Consider the following 16,394-nt stretch of genomic DNA (forward strand, 5'->3'; position numbering starts at 1 on the left):
GTTTATTGTAAAATAGATAAAGAAACTAAATTTTAATCTTTGAGGCTATTCGGGACCAGGATGTTTCATGACATGTTGTATAGCTGGAGTGTATATTCTAGGAGTGTAGGCCCCAGTTAGAGTTCTTTCAGTTTGAAGTATTTTTAACAGAGAATTTATGCACTGACTTCTGTTCATGTTTGTTGGTTACGTTTTGAGGGATTCTTACACTTGAGGGCAACCTGAGAATACACATAGCACACTTGTTCTTTCAGTTTGTGTTATCCAAGAGGCTTTTTCCATCTGATGACACTAATCGCCGTGGAAGCAGATTGTAACATTCCACCATTGCAATCCTTTTTTGATCCTCTGATTTCAGAGTAAGAGCTTTTACACAAAGCTTTCCTGATTAGTGGAAAAACTTGGAGGGAGGGGGAGGAAACTGCAGGACCTTCAGCCTGAATCCTCCCCCTCTGCTCCCTGCCCTTTGTTTTATGTCCTTCCAATTTGATCCTAAGTGAAAGCATCCCTCAGCCTTTGGATAGACAAATCCTGTAAAGACCCTTCAGTCTCGACGCTTGGTTCCTGCTAGTGAGCATAGCAAAGATCACGCAGCGTTCCCGTGCCGTATCTTCCATCAGCTTTGACGAGAACCCCGGGAGCTGCGGGCTCCCGGCGGGATCGGCTCCATCCGGAGGGGCTGGATGCGCTGGGATCGCCACTCCCATCTGGGTTTGGGGCTCCAGGGGCAGCCCCCGAGCCCCAGCCTGCCTCCGGCTGGTTTGCTGACAGGGCCGCTCGCCCCTCACATCCCGCAGCCCTCTGGGTTCATCCCGCTGGGCTCCCGCCGCGTCCCGACGGGTTCTCCGTGCTCTTTCCTTTGGCGACACACACTTTGTAGAATGGGTTAGATTATCTCGTCGTTTCTTTAAATGTGAGTTTGTGCCTTTTTTGTCTCCTAAATCTTCCAATACAGGCATATTGGAAACGAAATCTAATAAAATACTAGACAGAGCCTCTCGCCTCCGCCTCCTTTGTTTTGGGGATTTTTTGGGGGTTTTTTGGGGTGGGGGAGGTCTCGGTGCCATCCTAAGGCTGCTGTGGGTCCTCCCGGCCGCCAGGGGGCGCCGTGGCGCGGCGCGTGCCCGGCCCCGTCACGCGCGCCGATGGGCGCGGAGCGCTGAGGGCGGCGCGGAGGCCGCGGCCGGGCCGGGCCGAGCCGAGCCGAGTGAGGGGAGAGCCGGGGGCTCCGCCGGCCCCTTCCCCGTCCTTCGGGCAGCGCTTCCCTGTGAGAACCCCGGGCATGGAGACCGCGGGCCTTCCCACCAAGGAGTTGAGGTGAGTGGTGGGCGCGGAGGGGCGCGAGGCGCGGGGCTGAGGGCGGCTCCGAAAAGTGGCCCCGAGCGGTTACATAAATGGGCGAAAATTAGCGAAACTTGTGTGTGTGTGCGTGTGTGTGTGTGCTTAGTAGCGCAGAATTACACAAATTGGCGGCGTTGCGTAGTCATATGAAATAGAGGAGAAAAGCTGATTTTCTGGTGTGGAAGGTCGGTACTGAAGTGGTTCAGGGAGGCTCACGGGGCATTTCGGGCTGCTCGGGACTTCCCGGAGCTCTGTTAATGTGTTGTGAGGGCACGAGCATCTGCGCTGCTGTCATGGACCGGCTGTCTAGAACTTGTCACTTGCCGTGGGGAAAAAGAAGCTTGAGTAAACACCGAGCTTCTGCTTTTACGGTGTTTTTACAATGTGTCTTCACTCTCTGTCGGTGTCCTGCCTGGGCTCGATTCCCTACAGGAACCTGCTTAGGTGGGATTTGGGTAACAGCCTGTGACAGGAAAATTTAAACAGCCAAACCAACAAGCTGACAAGAGATCAAATATCTTAAAAATCCTTTGAAGGCTTTATTATGAGCACTGTGACCCTGAGAAATTCTCCGCTATTGAGTCATTTGAGGATTAGCAGCGCTGATGCTAAATAACGACTTTAGTAGGTTGCTTTTATTTAGGACAGTGTTTGTTTCTACTTCTGAGATCTGTGTTTTTGTCAGTGCTGTGGTCACTGGGCACCTTGAGGAATTGAATTTCTGTCTGTAATGACTGATGGCTTCAACATTGTTTCAGTTTTGTTTAATCAGGTAATTGTCTTACAAAATTAGTAACTGGAGAGTGTTCCCAAGTGCCATATCCGGTGGCAAAATTAGATCTACAGCCTACCTACATTTTTTTTTCCCCTTGAAATTTGTTTTGGAGTAGCTTTTGTGTGACTAAGAATAGTCTTACAAAGATACACTATTAGTGAAGAAAATTATGTATCATTTTAATCTATTGTGCAAGGTTGTTTTCCAGCTTTTCTGTATCCATTTCTGTATACGTCACCTTGAGCAAGCAGTTGATTGTGGCATAAAAACACAGCCTTAATAATGGGTGTATTGATGGGATTCACTAATTATCAGTGTCTATAAGGTCATTATAGAACTCTAAGATTTATTATTTTTTAAGCCTGACAAGACTGACAATAAAGTGAATCTGTTTTTAGAAGCTCTGGTGGTGCAGTAACCATGTTGTAAAGAAACAACACTGCTGTGATGTGAATGTTGAGAGTCAGTGGCTTTGCTTGGTTCTGCTCAGAACTTTGAATTTTTGGGAGCTGGAGATTACATTTCTCCTTGCCTGCAGACAGGCACATGATCGATTCAAATCAACAATAAATTCTTTTAAACCCTGAGCTCATCGAATTAACCACATTAAATCTATTATGAAAAAAACAATTCACTGTGTGTGGTAGGACGTGATTGCAGCTTTTGTAACAGCCCAGCCAGTGTGGTGGGAACGCCACAGGTTTTTTTTTTTCCAGCATTGCTGCACCTCCATTTGTCCTTTTGCGCTGGAAGCAATGCTGAATTCCACAAGATCTGGAAAACCCTTATCAATCTCTTGACTGTAATGGGCCAGTCCTTGAGGGCATAGCTGTATCTGGGAGCAGATGGCATCGCTGGGCAGCGAGGATGCAGCTGAGCACTACCAGGGGCTCTCCCTGGCCGATGTGGAGAGCGGGCCCAGCCTGCGCAGCCGCTCCGCCAGCCTCAGCAGCACCGGCTCCAGCGGCCGCCTGCAGCTCCGGCACAGGGTGGCCCAGCTGATGGCCTGCGTGGAGGACATCAGCTCCGATGATGAGATCCACGAGGAAGTGTCTCGCACTCTGGATGAAGCTTTCCTCATCTGGGGGAAAAAGATGAAGGATAAGGGGCAAGAATTCAGGTCTTGCTCCCTCCAGTCGGTTGTTTTTGTGGCGGTGTAGGGGCTGGCAAATAGAACTTCTGTCACTTTTCATCAACCAGAAATCTGTGGGGAAATTAGAATGTTCTTAGAGTTGCATGCCTGTCCACATTTCAATTTTAGCATTGGTTTTGTGTGGTTTCTGTTTGTTTTTAGACTACATTTAGTTACCTGGAATGTGGGCACAGCTTCTCCCCCTCCTGATGTCACAAGTTTACTTCAGCTCAACTCGCTGGGCCCCACCACGGACATGTACGTTATAGGGTGAGTGATATCAAAGAGCTTGCTTTGTGAGTTTATTGCAAAACTGCTGGGTCTCAGCATGGTCTGTTTTGGGAGGACTGTGTGATGTGAATCACTGCCTGGGAGATGGTTTAACGCTACTGCTACCAGAGATGAAGACTAACTTAGTCTAATTAACAGGAGACTAACTTACAACAGAGATGATTTATAGCAGTTAGCTGCTGCTGTGTGGTGACAAGATGCAGAATATTTTTTTTCTAAGCACACAAAAAGTTTGGGCTGCTGTTTTTTTTTGGTAGCTTGTTCATTTTGATATGAAAGTTATTGGAAACTCATGTTTTAAGGGAATTAATGCAAGCTTGTTAAGCACAATCTGTCACTGTGTTTTCCAATCTATGTTGAAATTCTGAAGTCCTGACAGTCAGGTTTTTATAATACATCTTGAGTCTGGCATTGTCTTAAACTCTATCTTCAGGTGTATACAAACCTCCTATAAATTTGTTTTACTCAGTGTCAGATGTGTTAGATCTGTGTGTGAGTTAAACTGCTTGAATGAGAAACTGAACTGCGAGAATTTTCTGGGATCTGTGTTCTGCAAAGTTCCTATGAATTCTGTCCAAACCAACTGGTGCAATGTGAGTAATTGTGATGTATTCAGCTTACAGGAGGTGAATTCAAAAATCACAAATTTTCTGTCTGACTTGGCATTTGATGATCCATGGAGCATTTTTTTCATGACTGTCTTGTCTCCTTTGGGATATATCAAGGTAATTATTTATACCACTCCTAAGTGTCACAGCACTGAAGTAAAAGTCTTACATTTTTTTCCCCTCAGATTATCCATATAAGAGAAGTTGATGGTGTTTTTGCAGGTGTCTGTCACTTCCATAGGTACACATGTGTTAGAGGTGATTCTTCATCACACCTGTGTTTTCCTGTTTTTCATGTGATGTCAACTCATACTGAACAGCATATTTCTTGTGGCCACAATATCTTTATCTCTCTCTTGTTTGTAGAAAAGTTTTTTGCTCTGTGCAATATTGGGGAACTGTATTGTGATGCTTCTAATGTAGTCTTGCACTATAAATATCCCAAGCAATGGCAGTGATTTTCATTAAGATTGGTAAGGCTCCTTTATCTTATTTTTTTTTCCTTTTTCCAGTTTGTTTGCAGGTGAAAGTAAATTGCATATGTGTAAAACAAGATTTTAATGGATGTATATTTTTATGTGAGGACTTGATTTTTGGTTGAAGACCTATAACATTATATGGGAATTTAAATGACAAGATTTTGGGGTCATAAGAGCAGCTAAAGTACTGGCTATTTTAATAATGCCAACAATAAACGTAGGAAGATATCCTGGATTTCTCTAGTAAAGAGAAATTAAAAGCCTTTTGTAGTGATTTTCTAAACCAAGCACTATTTCTGGCTGATTTTGCTGAGGTGATTGCATTATCTGCATGCTAATCAGACTCAGTAGTTGTGCTGTTCTTTTAATTGTAATTAAACAAAACAAAGGACCCATTGGGAATTACAAAAAGGAAAAAACCCACATTGTTCGCTCTGGCCTAAGTCATTGCTGATAAAAATTCAAAATCTGGCCGTGGGCTGACATTCAGGCCCTGTATACACACAGTTAAAAGAATTCCTGCTGGTATGCCTGGCTGATTTTGAATTCTAATTTAGAACAGAGGCAGTTTGGAGCACACTAATGAATGGATGCTGCCACCTAATGGCTTTCAGCAGGACTTGTTTAGCCCTAGTAATAAGGGGAACTGTCAGGCCAGGTCAAAATCAAACCAGGCAGCAAGGAAAGGTTATCCCAGGACTTAGCCAGGAATTTGGCTGAGCAGGAGAGGAGCACTTACCCCTTGGCTGACCTGTGTTGAGGTCGGGTGTGGAGGGAGAGGTGTCATCCTTGGGACATTCTGTCCCCTCAGTAACATGGTCTGTTTTCAGAGTCTTCAGTTGGTCACAGTTCATTCTTCCACCATCCACAGGATCCTGTTCCCTCTGTGCAAAGGCTTTGCTTGATTTGGCTCTAAGGGCTGGTGGGACTGGTGCTGGTTCCAGCAGGGGAGGGGTCAGTGCCTTGTTGTGTTCAGGTCCTGTGGATCTTGAGAAACCTCTGGGGACTGGCCACAGCAGAGTGAAATACAGCAAATAAATAATAAAAGGACTGGAAGATCTTGGTGCCTCATGAATGTAATTATGGAAAGGAGAATGCTGACTACTAAAATATTTATGCATCATTAGTAATTGCAGTCCATTGTTTCAGTATTCTGTGGGGTATTTTGTTGGGTTCAAGGACAATGAAAACATTAAAATATATTCTGAAATCATTAAATTTTGTAGATAAGAAGACAAAGGAGGAATTCTGTTTTAAATTTTGGGCTGAATTTTTTGTGCTTCTCCAGCAGTTGTATAGTCAGTTCTATTCTAATGTAGTCTTTTTCTAAATTAATCCAGCATAAAATTGAACTACAGTTAATGTATTTCAATGCCTGTATTTTAAATTGAATCATAATCATTAAAACACAATGAATTTTGTGTCTCATGCCAGGATCATTGTAAAGTCCATAAATGTTCAATGAAGGACATCTTTATTAGACAGTTTCCACACACACAAACCAAGAAAACCCTAAACCACAAAAACCCTGTGTCTTATGTGCTCTCTAAGTGTTTGGTAAATCAGTTTTTACAGGCACTGCAAAGCAGGAGTTTCTGCTGTTTGCAGCTCATTGTTTTTGCAGATGGCTGGAATTGACTGCTGTGCTTTTGAAGGCATTTAGAATATTTAATGATCTGCTCAAGAGTGCTTCAGTTTGAAAATGCTGCTGCTGTTGGAGGACTTGTAGGTGTGAGTTATAAAGCTTTTAGGTGAAAAGTGAAGGGTTTGGTCCTTCATGAGCAGGATTCTTAAAGGCAGAATCAGGAGGCTGGTGAGGCAGAGGAAGTCTTTAAAGAGGTTTGGGCAGGTGCCTGTTTTGAGGTTGACCTCAGATTGAAATGTAATGCTGGAACTGTGTTAATTAGCTGAGGAATTGATCAGATTTGTTCATAAGGAATATGTTTTTGACAGCACTGAAATGAGTCTACATTTACTGTGTCACAGTATGGAGGCCAGGCTTGGCAAGGGAGTTGCATGACTCCTGCTGTGGCCTTCTTCACCTGTGAAGTAAAGCCAAGGAACTCCTGGAAATACCATTCCTTCTTTTCTATCCCCCAGCTCTCCTCAGTCCGCATGCAGGGCTTGCTGCTTCTGATCTTTGTGAAGCACGTGCACCTTCCCTTCATCCGGGACATCCACACCGACTACACCCGCACAGGCTTCTTTGGCTACTGGGTAAGGACTGCCTCTGCTCACTGCTGCTGCTCTGTGCCTCTCCATGGCTCCCTGCTGGGACAGAGAGGATGTGGCTTCATTAAAAATTAATAACCTGACAAGCAGACTCATTTGTTTGAACCTCATGTGCAGCACAGACCGTAATTTCAGATTTCAGCTTATTTGCTGATACACAACAAGTTGTGTAGAAAGAGATTGTATTGATTTAAATCTCAATTGCAAGAATGAAAAGGTTATAGGTGGTGTTAGTTCCATTTGCAGGCACTGCCTGCAGTTTCAGGGAACTGTTGTTCATCTCCCATGCCAGGGGAACAAAGGAGGAGTCGGCGTCCGCATGTCCCTCTTTGGGCACACGATCTGTTTCATGAACTGCCACTTGCCAGCTCACATAGAGAACACCGAGCAGCGACTGGATGACTTTGAGAAAATTCTGGAAATGCAGTTTGAAGGAGAGGGTATTCCAAGTCCCTTGGATCATGAGTGAGTTGTTCACTCAGTTCTGTGTTATTTTTATCTTTTATAGGGTGAACTCTTGCAATGAAGAGTTTTGAGTTTGGATTTTTCATCCATCATTTTATTTTAAATGTCCCTTCAGCCTTGACCCTGAATCCTGGGAGGAAACAATAACCTGAAAGACAGATGTCTGTTTTACAAGACTGTTCTCTTCCAGTCTCTAATTACATTAATTTGTTAGCATATAGACTGTACATGTCATGCAGGAAAGCTTTAGAAGCTAAAGCCTGTTTATACCAAAACTCTTTTAGGTTGCTGTTAAATGTTCAGAGATGTAAGATGCAGAAGTCGATATTCAGACAGTAATAAGCAAGCAGCAAGAATGCAAGGGACTTAATTTACTGTTTCAATTACTTCAATTTTTTTTTTTTTTTTTGTTTAGCAGCTGGTTGTCCCTGTGTAAGCTTATCTATAGCTACTTAATGTTTGTGTTAAAGCTGTTTGCATTAAGTAATAAAAGTGATTAGAGCACCGAATTAGTGTAATGGCTAACATTCTGTCAAATTCTTCCCTTGAGTTAATAGATTCATATAAATCTTCTTTTGTTGATGCGTCTTGGTTTGGTTTTAAGGCTTCTCTTCTGGTTTGGAGACCTAAACTTCCGGATAGCAGATTATGGGATACACTTTGTCAGAGAATCAATCAATAACAAGCGTTTCAGTCTGCTCTGGGAAAAGGACCAGGTGGGTTGGTTCAGTCTCTTTGAGGGGTTTGGTTTTGGTTTTAATGCACACAAAGTGGTAGTTAAATTACACCTTGAGCTTCTGATTTCTGTTAAAGAACACAAACTCAGAGCAGTCACAAGGTGGAGCATGAGGTGGTCATAAGCCCCAATTAATTGCAAACTTTTTCTGCTTTTCTGTAGTTTCTTACTCATTTACAATACTCATGTTTAACTGGAGATTTCTTTGAACTTCATATCTTGTCAGTTGTTCCTCACCTTTATCTCTCCTTCCAGTAATTCTTTTTAAGACAACATTATTCTGGATGTTTTGGGTAGAATTGCCTCTAAACTTTTAGATAGATTGTGTCAAGAGTTCTGGCTATAACAAAGAGGCTCTTCTAAATTTACCTTTCCAGTGTTGTACTAACTGCCATGTTGAATTCTTGGAAGATGCTTTCCCAGTCATCCTTTAAGCTCTGATTTTTTAAACATAATCATTAAAAGTTAATTTTTATTTCTGCAGTTAAATATGGCAAAAAAGAAGGAAGCATTTCTGAAGGAATTCAAAGAGGGTCCTCTGCATTTTAAGCCCACCTACAAATTTGACCTTGACTCAGAGGTCTATGACACAAGGTAAAAGAGTTTAGATGTGGAATATGAGAGTGAATGTGGTGCTTGGTTAAATATCCCTTCAGTAACCAGCAAACCTGAATTTCCTGAGTCTACTGGGGCTGTTGAGTTGTTCTGTTAGTCTTGGGTTGATCAAATCTGAATAAATGAATATTTTTGGCTGAAGAAGCTGGGGTCCACTGATTGTATGAGGGAAGTAATGAAACAACCCAGCTGCCTTTTTGGAAAGACCAGATAAATAAAATAAATGAGCACTTGTTTAAGCTGCTTCTATTTTGTTCTTTCCTACTAAAAGTGCTCATTGGTTGTGAAAAAGGAGCAAAATAATGATTGTCTGTCATTTTTGCTTCCCTTCTCTGTTTAAGCATTTCATTTGATATGCTGGTATTTGAAAATTAATGTATATTTGTCTTTATTGATTAATTTAAGTTGAAGATGGGGTATCTTAAATTTCCAAAGTTTTTCTGTGATATTAAAGTCTGTTTGTTAAGTATTTGTCATAAGTTCCTGTCCAAACAGGGTTTTGTACTGATCTTTTTCTTTACTTGCAGAGAACAGAAGTCCCTATTTTGGTTTAAGTAAGAAGAGAACTTTCTCAATTTTGTAGTGATTTTTTTTAATATTTCAGAATCAAAACAAGGCTCCATCTGAGCTTTTGATTTGATTTTTTTGAAATATTTGAAAATCAGATGACAGCTGATTTTCTTTAGGAATTTTCTTAACCTGTCTGAAAGCTGCAGTGTTATCTACTCTGCTGTTGCACTTAACATTGGAAGTTTATTTATGTGGACCCAAAGACATTTTGCTTCCTAATTTAATATAACAAGATGTAATAGACCAGCAGTAAATCCATCTTAAAAAAAATAGTTAAAATAATCCAAAGCTGGACATTTTACAAATGATTCACAGCCTGGTTGTCTGTATTGGCTGATTAGAGAACAAAAAGTGTGGTTACACATTCTGTGTGCATCCTGCTGCCGTTCAAGCTACCAGAGAGACTTTGCTCAGGTGGGGTGACCATCAAGACCTCCAGGCAAGCACCCTGCAAAAGCTGCTTTTACTGAAGCCCAGAGAATTTTATTTTTGATACTTCTTGCAATGTGAATTCTGAGGGTTTGTTTCCCATCTAATACTCCATTTTCTCTAAACCAGGGAGGGTTTTACCTTAAGCTGTTCTTTTGGTATTTCCTGCACAGCAGAGCAGACATCTGGCATCTCCTAAAGATTTCTGTCCGTTTATAGAATTTCTGCAGTAAGTGCGATAAGGGCCCTTAGTAATTTCAAATCTTTGCACTTTATTAAAGGTAGGAAGGGGTATAACAAAAATATATTGAATATTGAACTAAATGGCCTTGGTTTTGATATTCAAACTGACAGTTTTCCTTACACATCCTGCTTTTAACTTTCATAATCCAATCCAGTCCATTCTAATTCCTCTTCCATAGGGTATGATCTTTTCTCCATTTCAATTTAAAGTGATCCACCCATCCAGAGAGTTGCTGTTAAGCTTCCTCCCACCACAGAGAGAACCACAGAGGGCTCATGTCTTCTGGTGTAATTGAGATGGTATAGAAGGAAACTCTGCATTGAGATAACAGTTAGATGTACAGTACAGTTGCAGGCACAACTTCCTCGATTGTGGAATTTTGAAAGCCTGTTGTTAGGAGACAGCAGTAGCTTGCAAACCTGAAATGCAGGCTGGTACAATTTAGAGGAATTTTAAATAAAGCATTGCTGTGGTACCTGTGATTACCATATGCTACCTGAGTTTGTCCTGTCTTGTGTTGTTAAAAGAAACTTGCTCTCAAATATTTTGAATAATTTCAAGCATCATTCAGACTTTTCCTACATATTCCTTATTTTTACAGCCTCATTTCTCAGAATATCTGTATGGAGCCTGGGGCAGTTGTTGTATTATGTCTAAATTCATGCATGTTTTTACAGGGTTTTAGGAGAAAGTATCATTTCCTGTATGAAGCCAACTAACCCACTGAAATGTCCTTCTCCCCTTCATTTTACTCCTCTTTCAGAAAGCCATGATCTGTGCTGAATGGAGTTCAAATTAATGAAACATTGCTTGTAAAACACATTAATCGGAGCTGTAAAATGAAGCTTGGATATGATTGCCTCCTTTTATTAATATGTATCTCACAGTCTTTGAAATCTGAGTAGATTTTGCACAGCATTCTTAGCTTTTGGCAACTTGTTTCTCTGCTCATTTCTCTTTTTACCTTACATTTTTGCAGTGAGAAAAAAAGAAAGCCAGCATGGACAGATAGAATTCTTTGGAAAGTGAAAAATCTCAGCGAGGTTGCCTCAAAAGAAGACGAATTACCTGAAGAAGAGAATCCAGTTTCTGTTACTCTGAATAACTATGTCAGTCACATGAGCTATGGCATCAGTGATCACAAACCTGTCACAGGAACTTTCAAGCTTGAGGTGCTGTGCCAGTTATGTTGTCAAGAAGAAGTTTGTTGTACTCAGTGTTACCTTACAGCAGCTGATTTCTAAACCATAATCTCTGTTTCATTCTGATCTTAGTGAAAGCAGCAAATTGCTGTCAGATTATTTGCAGTCAGTTAAAGAGTCCCACAGGTGGCAATTGTGACAGAGAAGAATAACTGAAAGAATGACAGGCTTGACTGAGTTTAAACTCTGTTTTTTGGTGTAGATGAAGCCTCTTGTCACAGATCCCCTGGTCGTGCTGAATCCTGAGGGTGACTGGAGTGCAGAGCACGATGTTCTCATCCGCTACTCTGCGGCGCCTGAGCTCCCCAGCAGTGCTTGGGACTGGATTGGGCTCTTCCAGGTAATGTTCCCTCATCAGGGCTCCTCAGCCAAGATGGGGAATGTGGCTGCAGGAGGTCCTGGAGGATTTTAGAGCACTGATTCTTGCTAGTGCAGAACTCTGTGAAATGGTTGTGTCCTTGGTTGCCGGTAGTTTCTGTGTGCGGGCAGTTTAGCTCTACAGCATGCCAGTTCTTCCACACCCTCTAAATTCTCTGCTAAGATAATCTGGTTGTTTATTGAAGTAAAATGTCGCAGAGGCTGGGGAAAGGAGTTGATGCAACAAAAATAAGAATCAATGGAAGGGTGAGAGAACAGAGCAGTCCCACCCTCCCAGAAACAGAAGATGTGTGCATGCCTCCAAAATGTTTTGATACTAAGAGTTTTTTAATTACTTCAGTAAAACAGTAAATATTTCTCACAGCTTTGTTTTTCATGTAGTGTGGCTTTTGTTTCCATCAGGAAGCTGATACTTTGTATCTTTCTCTGCAGGTGGCTTTCAGGCATGTGAAGGATTATGTTACTTATGCTTGGGTGGAAGATGATGAGATTTCTTCCAGCAGAAACAGCAAAGAAGTCAGTTGTATTTCTTTCTGATGTAGTTTTCCATAGAGTAGCACTGCAGGTCTGTTCCATATCCCCTTCCCCTCAGGAGTTCTGTATCCTCTTCCCAGTTGAAGCTAATTGGGAACAATATTATTCAGATCCCTCTTCCTAATTCTACCTATTGATTGTTTTGGTCCCTCTTTAAAAACTGCTGTCTGCTACAAAGCCTTCTAGTAGTGATTACATAAAGTGATTAAAAAAAAAAAAACAAAAAAAACCAAACAAACAAACAAAAAAAAAAAAAAAACCAAAAAAAAAAAAAAAAAAAAACCAAAAAAAACCCACCACCAACCAAAAACCAACAAACCCTTATTATGATAAATGTTAAATAACCAGAGATACTTATCTGAACAGATAGAAGTTGAAATTGGGAATGGTGGCTCCTTGGGCTCCTTGGGACAGGAGCAAATCAAGCTTGTGGATTGCTCTGCTGTTGCCACCAGGAGGCAGCTCCACTCCCTCTGCTGCTCTCTGGCTTTGGCCCTTCCCTTCCAAGCACTCTGGGTCCCTTCTCCCTTGTCACTGAACCAAGCCTGCCTGCTGACATGGTGAAGGATATTCCTTCTCCTCCCTGATTTAATTTTCAGATGGTTTCCTGAGTTATTTCTGTCCCCATCCGTTTTAGCTTACATTTTAAAACGTGCTTATAAATAGCAAATACTGATTTTGATGGTGTCCTGAAGGGCTTTTTTGTAAACTTCTTTTGCTGTGGAAATTGCTCATTGCCTGTTCTTATTCTTGCCAGGTTTACATGAGTGCTTCAGAAATACCCAAGATGGGAGGAGAATTTTTGCTTTGTTATTTTAGCAATAACTTGCAGTCAATAGTTGGCATCAGTGAACCTTTTCAGGTAATACATTAGGAAGCATTGATTAATGTTGATGTGATTTTTTTTTTTTTTATTACTTCATTTGTTTTCATATGCATCTGAACATAACTGTGTTAATCCTTGGGAAGGTGGCAGCAGCAGGAATTTTTAAAATTATATATTCTGGCTAAAAAGAATTTGCTGATGTGCTGAAAGAATCTGAGTAACTGTTACAGCATCTTTATATAATGGTATGGATAATACAGAGCAACACAGTCCTTTTGAATTGTTAATTTGGTTTTTATCCTGTTTTTCTCCTAGATTCAGCCTAGCCAAACACCAATAGAAAAGGATGTGCCAGAGGAAGAGAGCAGTTTGCTGCAGAAACCTGACAATCCAAAATCAGTTGATGATTCTGAAAATAGAACGGGCATTTAATGGTCCTGGTTCAGCTGTCAGATGATTCTTTATGTCTTAGTGATTGTAAGCTTTTGCTCTTAGAAGATGGAGTAAGACAGGTAGGAATGTTCAGAAACTTTGGAAGCTTGTAGAAGATAATTTATTGTGGAAATGGTTATTTTTATTCTGGGGAGAGTAACTCTCTTGCACTGGATGAGAACTGTAAAATAGCACTTAAAGAATGCTGTATGTTTTAGGGTGATAGACATTTCTGATGCAATGATTTAACCTAAGGAAGTTGCAATGTTTAATAGGTTTTTAGGGTTGTTCCTTTTTTTGTAGAGGATATTTTATTTCCGATGCAATATTTACTATGCTGTAACCACTTAATAATTGATTTCCAAATTTTGAGTTTAAATGAAGTTATTTAAAAATTATTTATTAGATACAGCTAGTTAGCTTGTTTTGAAATTTTATTTGACTTTCAGATGTAAGCTAATTACCTTTTGGGAAACACCAGTGACAACAGGTCACATGAAAAGCAAAATCTTTGGAGTGTGTAAAGTCTCCATTGGTAGATCCTTCTCTTCATGCCTTACTGAAGAACTCTTTGTAGGATTTTCAATTTGTGATTCTTCCAAATTGAAATACAATTATCAAAAAGCACTATTTCTGATTTTTGAAATTCTTATTTTATAAAGGAATTAAGCAATTTGCCTATTGCCTTTACCCCCCTCATTAAAAAATGTAAAATAAACCCATTTTTATACCAGTCCCTGGCTTGGAGTGAGCCAGGATCCCACAACTTCTGAGGGAAATTGCAGAAGTTGAGAAATGCTTTAGCATAGATGAGCAGCCCATGGTTGATGATTTGGCATAATCTTTGAAAATTGTACATATCTTCAATTTATAGCAATCAGTCTGAAAACTTTCTCTTTTTCTAGAGGTGCTCAGACCTTTCTGTATCCTGTGCACTTGTGGGTGGAGATGGAATAGAAATTTCCTGCACCTTTAGGAACCTGGAAGGTAGTTAGCTTCTGAAAGGGTCTTGTTTCTTGATGGGGAAATAGAGATCTTTGGAAAGGATAGGAAACATTCCACAGAATCTCAGGGTGCAGTGCTGGGACAGAGCACTTAGAGTCTCCCATGTTCTGTATCCACAGCTCCCTCCCAGGTGTGGTGACCTGAGTCAGTCACTCCTCACTGGCACAGGGATGGAAAAGAGCAGGTTTGGTTCAGGTGGAAGAGCAAGGGGTGTTGGGATGTTCATGCTCGAATTCTGCTTCAGAACTGAGTGGATTCCTTTTTGCTCTTTTTATCAAAGCCTTATTTTTTTCAGGGTTGTTTTGAGATGGAACGTTAACAGCTTGATAGGATATTTGTTTTGCTTTTATCATTCACTGTATAAAACCTTTTGAGGTCCAGGTGTCTTTTTGTCCTGTTGAAGCTCTGACATGGGTTTCTGGTTAGGTAGTTGCAGTGGGCTTTAGGAGCACTTTGCCTCTCTAGGTTTTAGTTGTATCTCAGCTTGATGCTTGCTGTTGGGAATACTTGGTGAGTAGTGAGGGCAGGTTCAGAGGATACTGTGTTCATTGCATGGATTAACACTGCCTTGAGGTTTACAGTTTGTACATTCCTGTTACACTTTGGAACCATATTAGAAACAGTTTGCCCATTTATACTGGTCTCCCAAGAATTTGTTTTGCACTGAATCTTCCAGATACGTGACTTCTCATGGCAATTAGGGCATCAGACAAACCCCTGCTTTGAACTGCAGTCCCTTCTGCAGTTCCTGAGTTGATCTCTGTCTCTGGTTTCACTGGTGTAACTCTCTGACCATTCTCCATGCAAGGAGATTCTGTGGAGAGCCCAAAGAGCAGTGGGCTTTGAATTCCAGACCACAGCTGCCAATTTACTGTGGACCAAGATCCAGTTTCTTCTAAGCAGGGTGCATCTGCTGGGCAGGAGCAGCTCAGAGGGAGCCATGCAGCCTCTTTGCAGGGGCCAGACACTCGAGATCCTTTGTGTTTGTGGGAGCTGAGACCCCTCTGTCACTGGACACAGAAGCTGCATTTTGTAAACTGATCCTTTGAACCACGGGACTTCCCAGAAAATGCCCCCAGCAGCTGGGATTGGAGCTGCTGGTGTGTAAGGAGGATGCTGCACAGAACTCTGCACTTCTTTCTTCAGTATTATGCACACAGAGGCACTTTTGTTTACTACTGTTACCTATGGTAGCTTTTCAAACTATTCCATGACCTGTAATGATGCAATTTCTGATGAAATTTATCTTTTCTTAAAACACCTTTAATTGGATGTTATAATCACTGGAAATGTTTTTATACTCATGTGTTTTTCTTTTCATGTACCTCTAAAATAAATCCTGGCAGTGAAGTGTTGTGCATGGCCTCTGTTAATTTGAGAAGGAACAGACTGGTTTGGGTGGGGAGGATTAATTTGTTACTTTTCTCCAAGGAGCTTGTTTAGGTTGTGTTTGATGCACAGATACAAAGTATTTTAGAAGGAAATTAGTTACAATTTATGGTAGGGCTTAGGCTGCAAAAGAAGAGCAAGGAAAAATGCTGTTTTTCCTTTGGACAGATTAATCTTATTTTTTTCCCTATTTCAATGAATCAAGTATTAAATGCTCTTGTGGTTTTGCATTTTCTGTCCCTCTTCCCCACTGAGGTTTTGACATTTTCCTTGTAAAAATGTCCAGACCACTTGACATTGTTTCTTAGTTTTTGAGAACAGGTTCTTCTAATTTCACCTTGTCACAGTGAATTTTTCAAGGTGTCATTTGAGGTGTTTCTTTTGCTTTTATAAAAGATCTGCTAAGTTATACATCATATTTTAAATTTTACATATTTTAATATAAATTTGCACTCGACTTCCATCTAAGGATAACTTTTCATAACTCCCTGCCGTTGAAGGATTAATTTTCAAATGGGAGCTATGTATCCCAAGGAATGTTGTCCAGTCTAGCCTCATTTAACTCCCATATATTTCTGATTGCTGGCTAACCTCAGGATGTGCAGTGTATCATTGCACACAGATAGTACAGCTCTCTGTAAACAGGAAATATTTCTAAGATGTCTTGCGTGTTTGTGAGACCCTAAAAATACGTTCTGATAAAGACCATTG

General features: G+C 41.1%; 1 protein-coding gene across 2 annotated transcripts; it reads left to right on the forward strand.

The window, feature by feature from the left end:
- The first annotated feature begins 1,154 nt into the window (after positions 1–1,154).
- On the forward strand, positions 1,155–15,650 carry INPP5K (inositol polyphosphate-5-phosphatase K). Of its 2 annotated transcripts, XM_084219134.1 has the most exons (13): positions 1,155–1,317; positions 3,411–3,518; positions 4,156–4,264; positions 6,727–6,843; positions 7,151–7,323; positions 7,928–8,039; positions 8,544–8,653; positions 9,202–9,228; positions 10,897–11,089; positions 11,322–11,459; positions 11,930–12,013; positions 12,789–12,893; positions 13,173–15,650. In XM_084219134.1, the coding sequence occupies exons 1-13, from the start codon at positions 1,283–1,285 to the stop codon at positions 13,287–13,289; spliced, it is 1,428 nt and encodes a 475-aa protein (XP_084075260.1). In that variant the 5' UTR covers positions 1,155–1,282; the 3' UTR covers positions 13,290–15,650. The 2 variants fall into 2 exon arrangements, with proteins under 2 accessions (XP_084075260.1, XP_084075261.1); XM_084219135.1 differs by lacking the exon at positions 9,202–9,228.
- Positions 15,651–16,394: the final 744 nt, after the last annotated feature.

Source organism: Fringilla coelebs (assembly GCF_963513975.1).
Source record: "Fringilla coelebs genome assembly, chromosome: 20".
Taxonomy (NCBI): domain Eukaryota; kingdom Metazoa; phylum Chordata; class Aves; order Passeriformes; family Fringillidae; genus Fringilla; species Fringilla coelebs.

Excerpts from the sequence above, each read along its gene's own strand:
- INPP5K (XM_084219134.1), top strand. The coding sequence starts at position 1,283 with ATGGAGACCGCGGGCCTTCCCACCAAGGAGTTGAG. Across the intron at positions 9,229-10,896 it reads AAGTCCCTATTTTGGTTTAA|TGAGAAAAAAAGAAAGCCAG; the intron begins GTAAGAAGAGAA and ends ACATTTTTGCAG. Across the intron at positions 12,014-12,788 it reads CCAGCAGAAACAGCAAAGAA|GTTTACATGAGTGCTTCAGA; the intron begins GTCAGTTGTATT and ends TATTCTTGCCAG.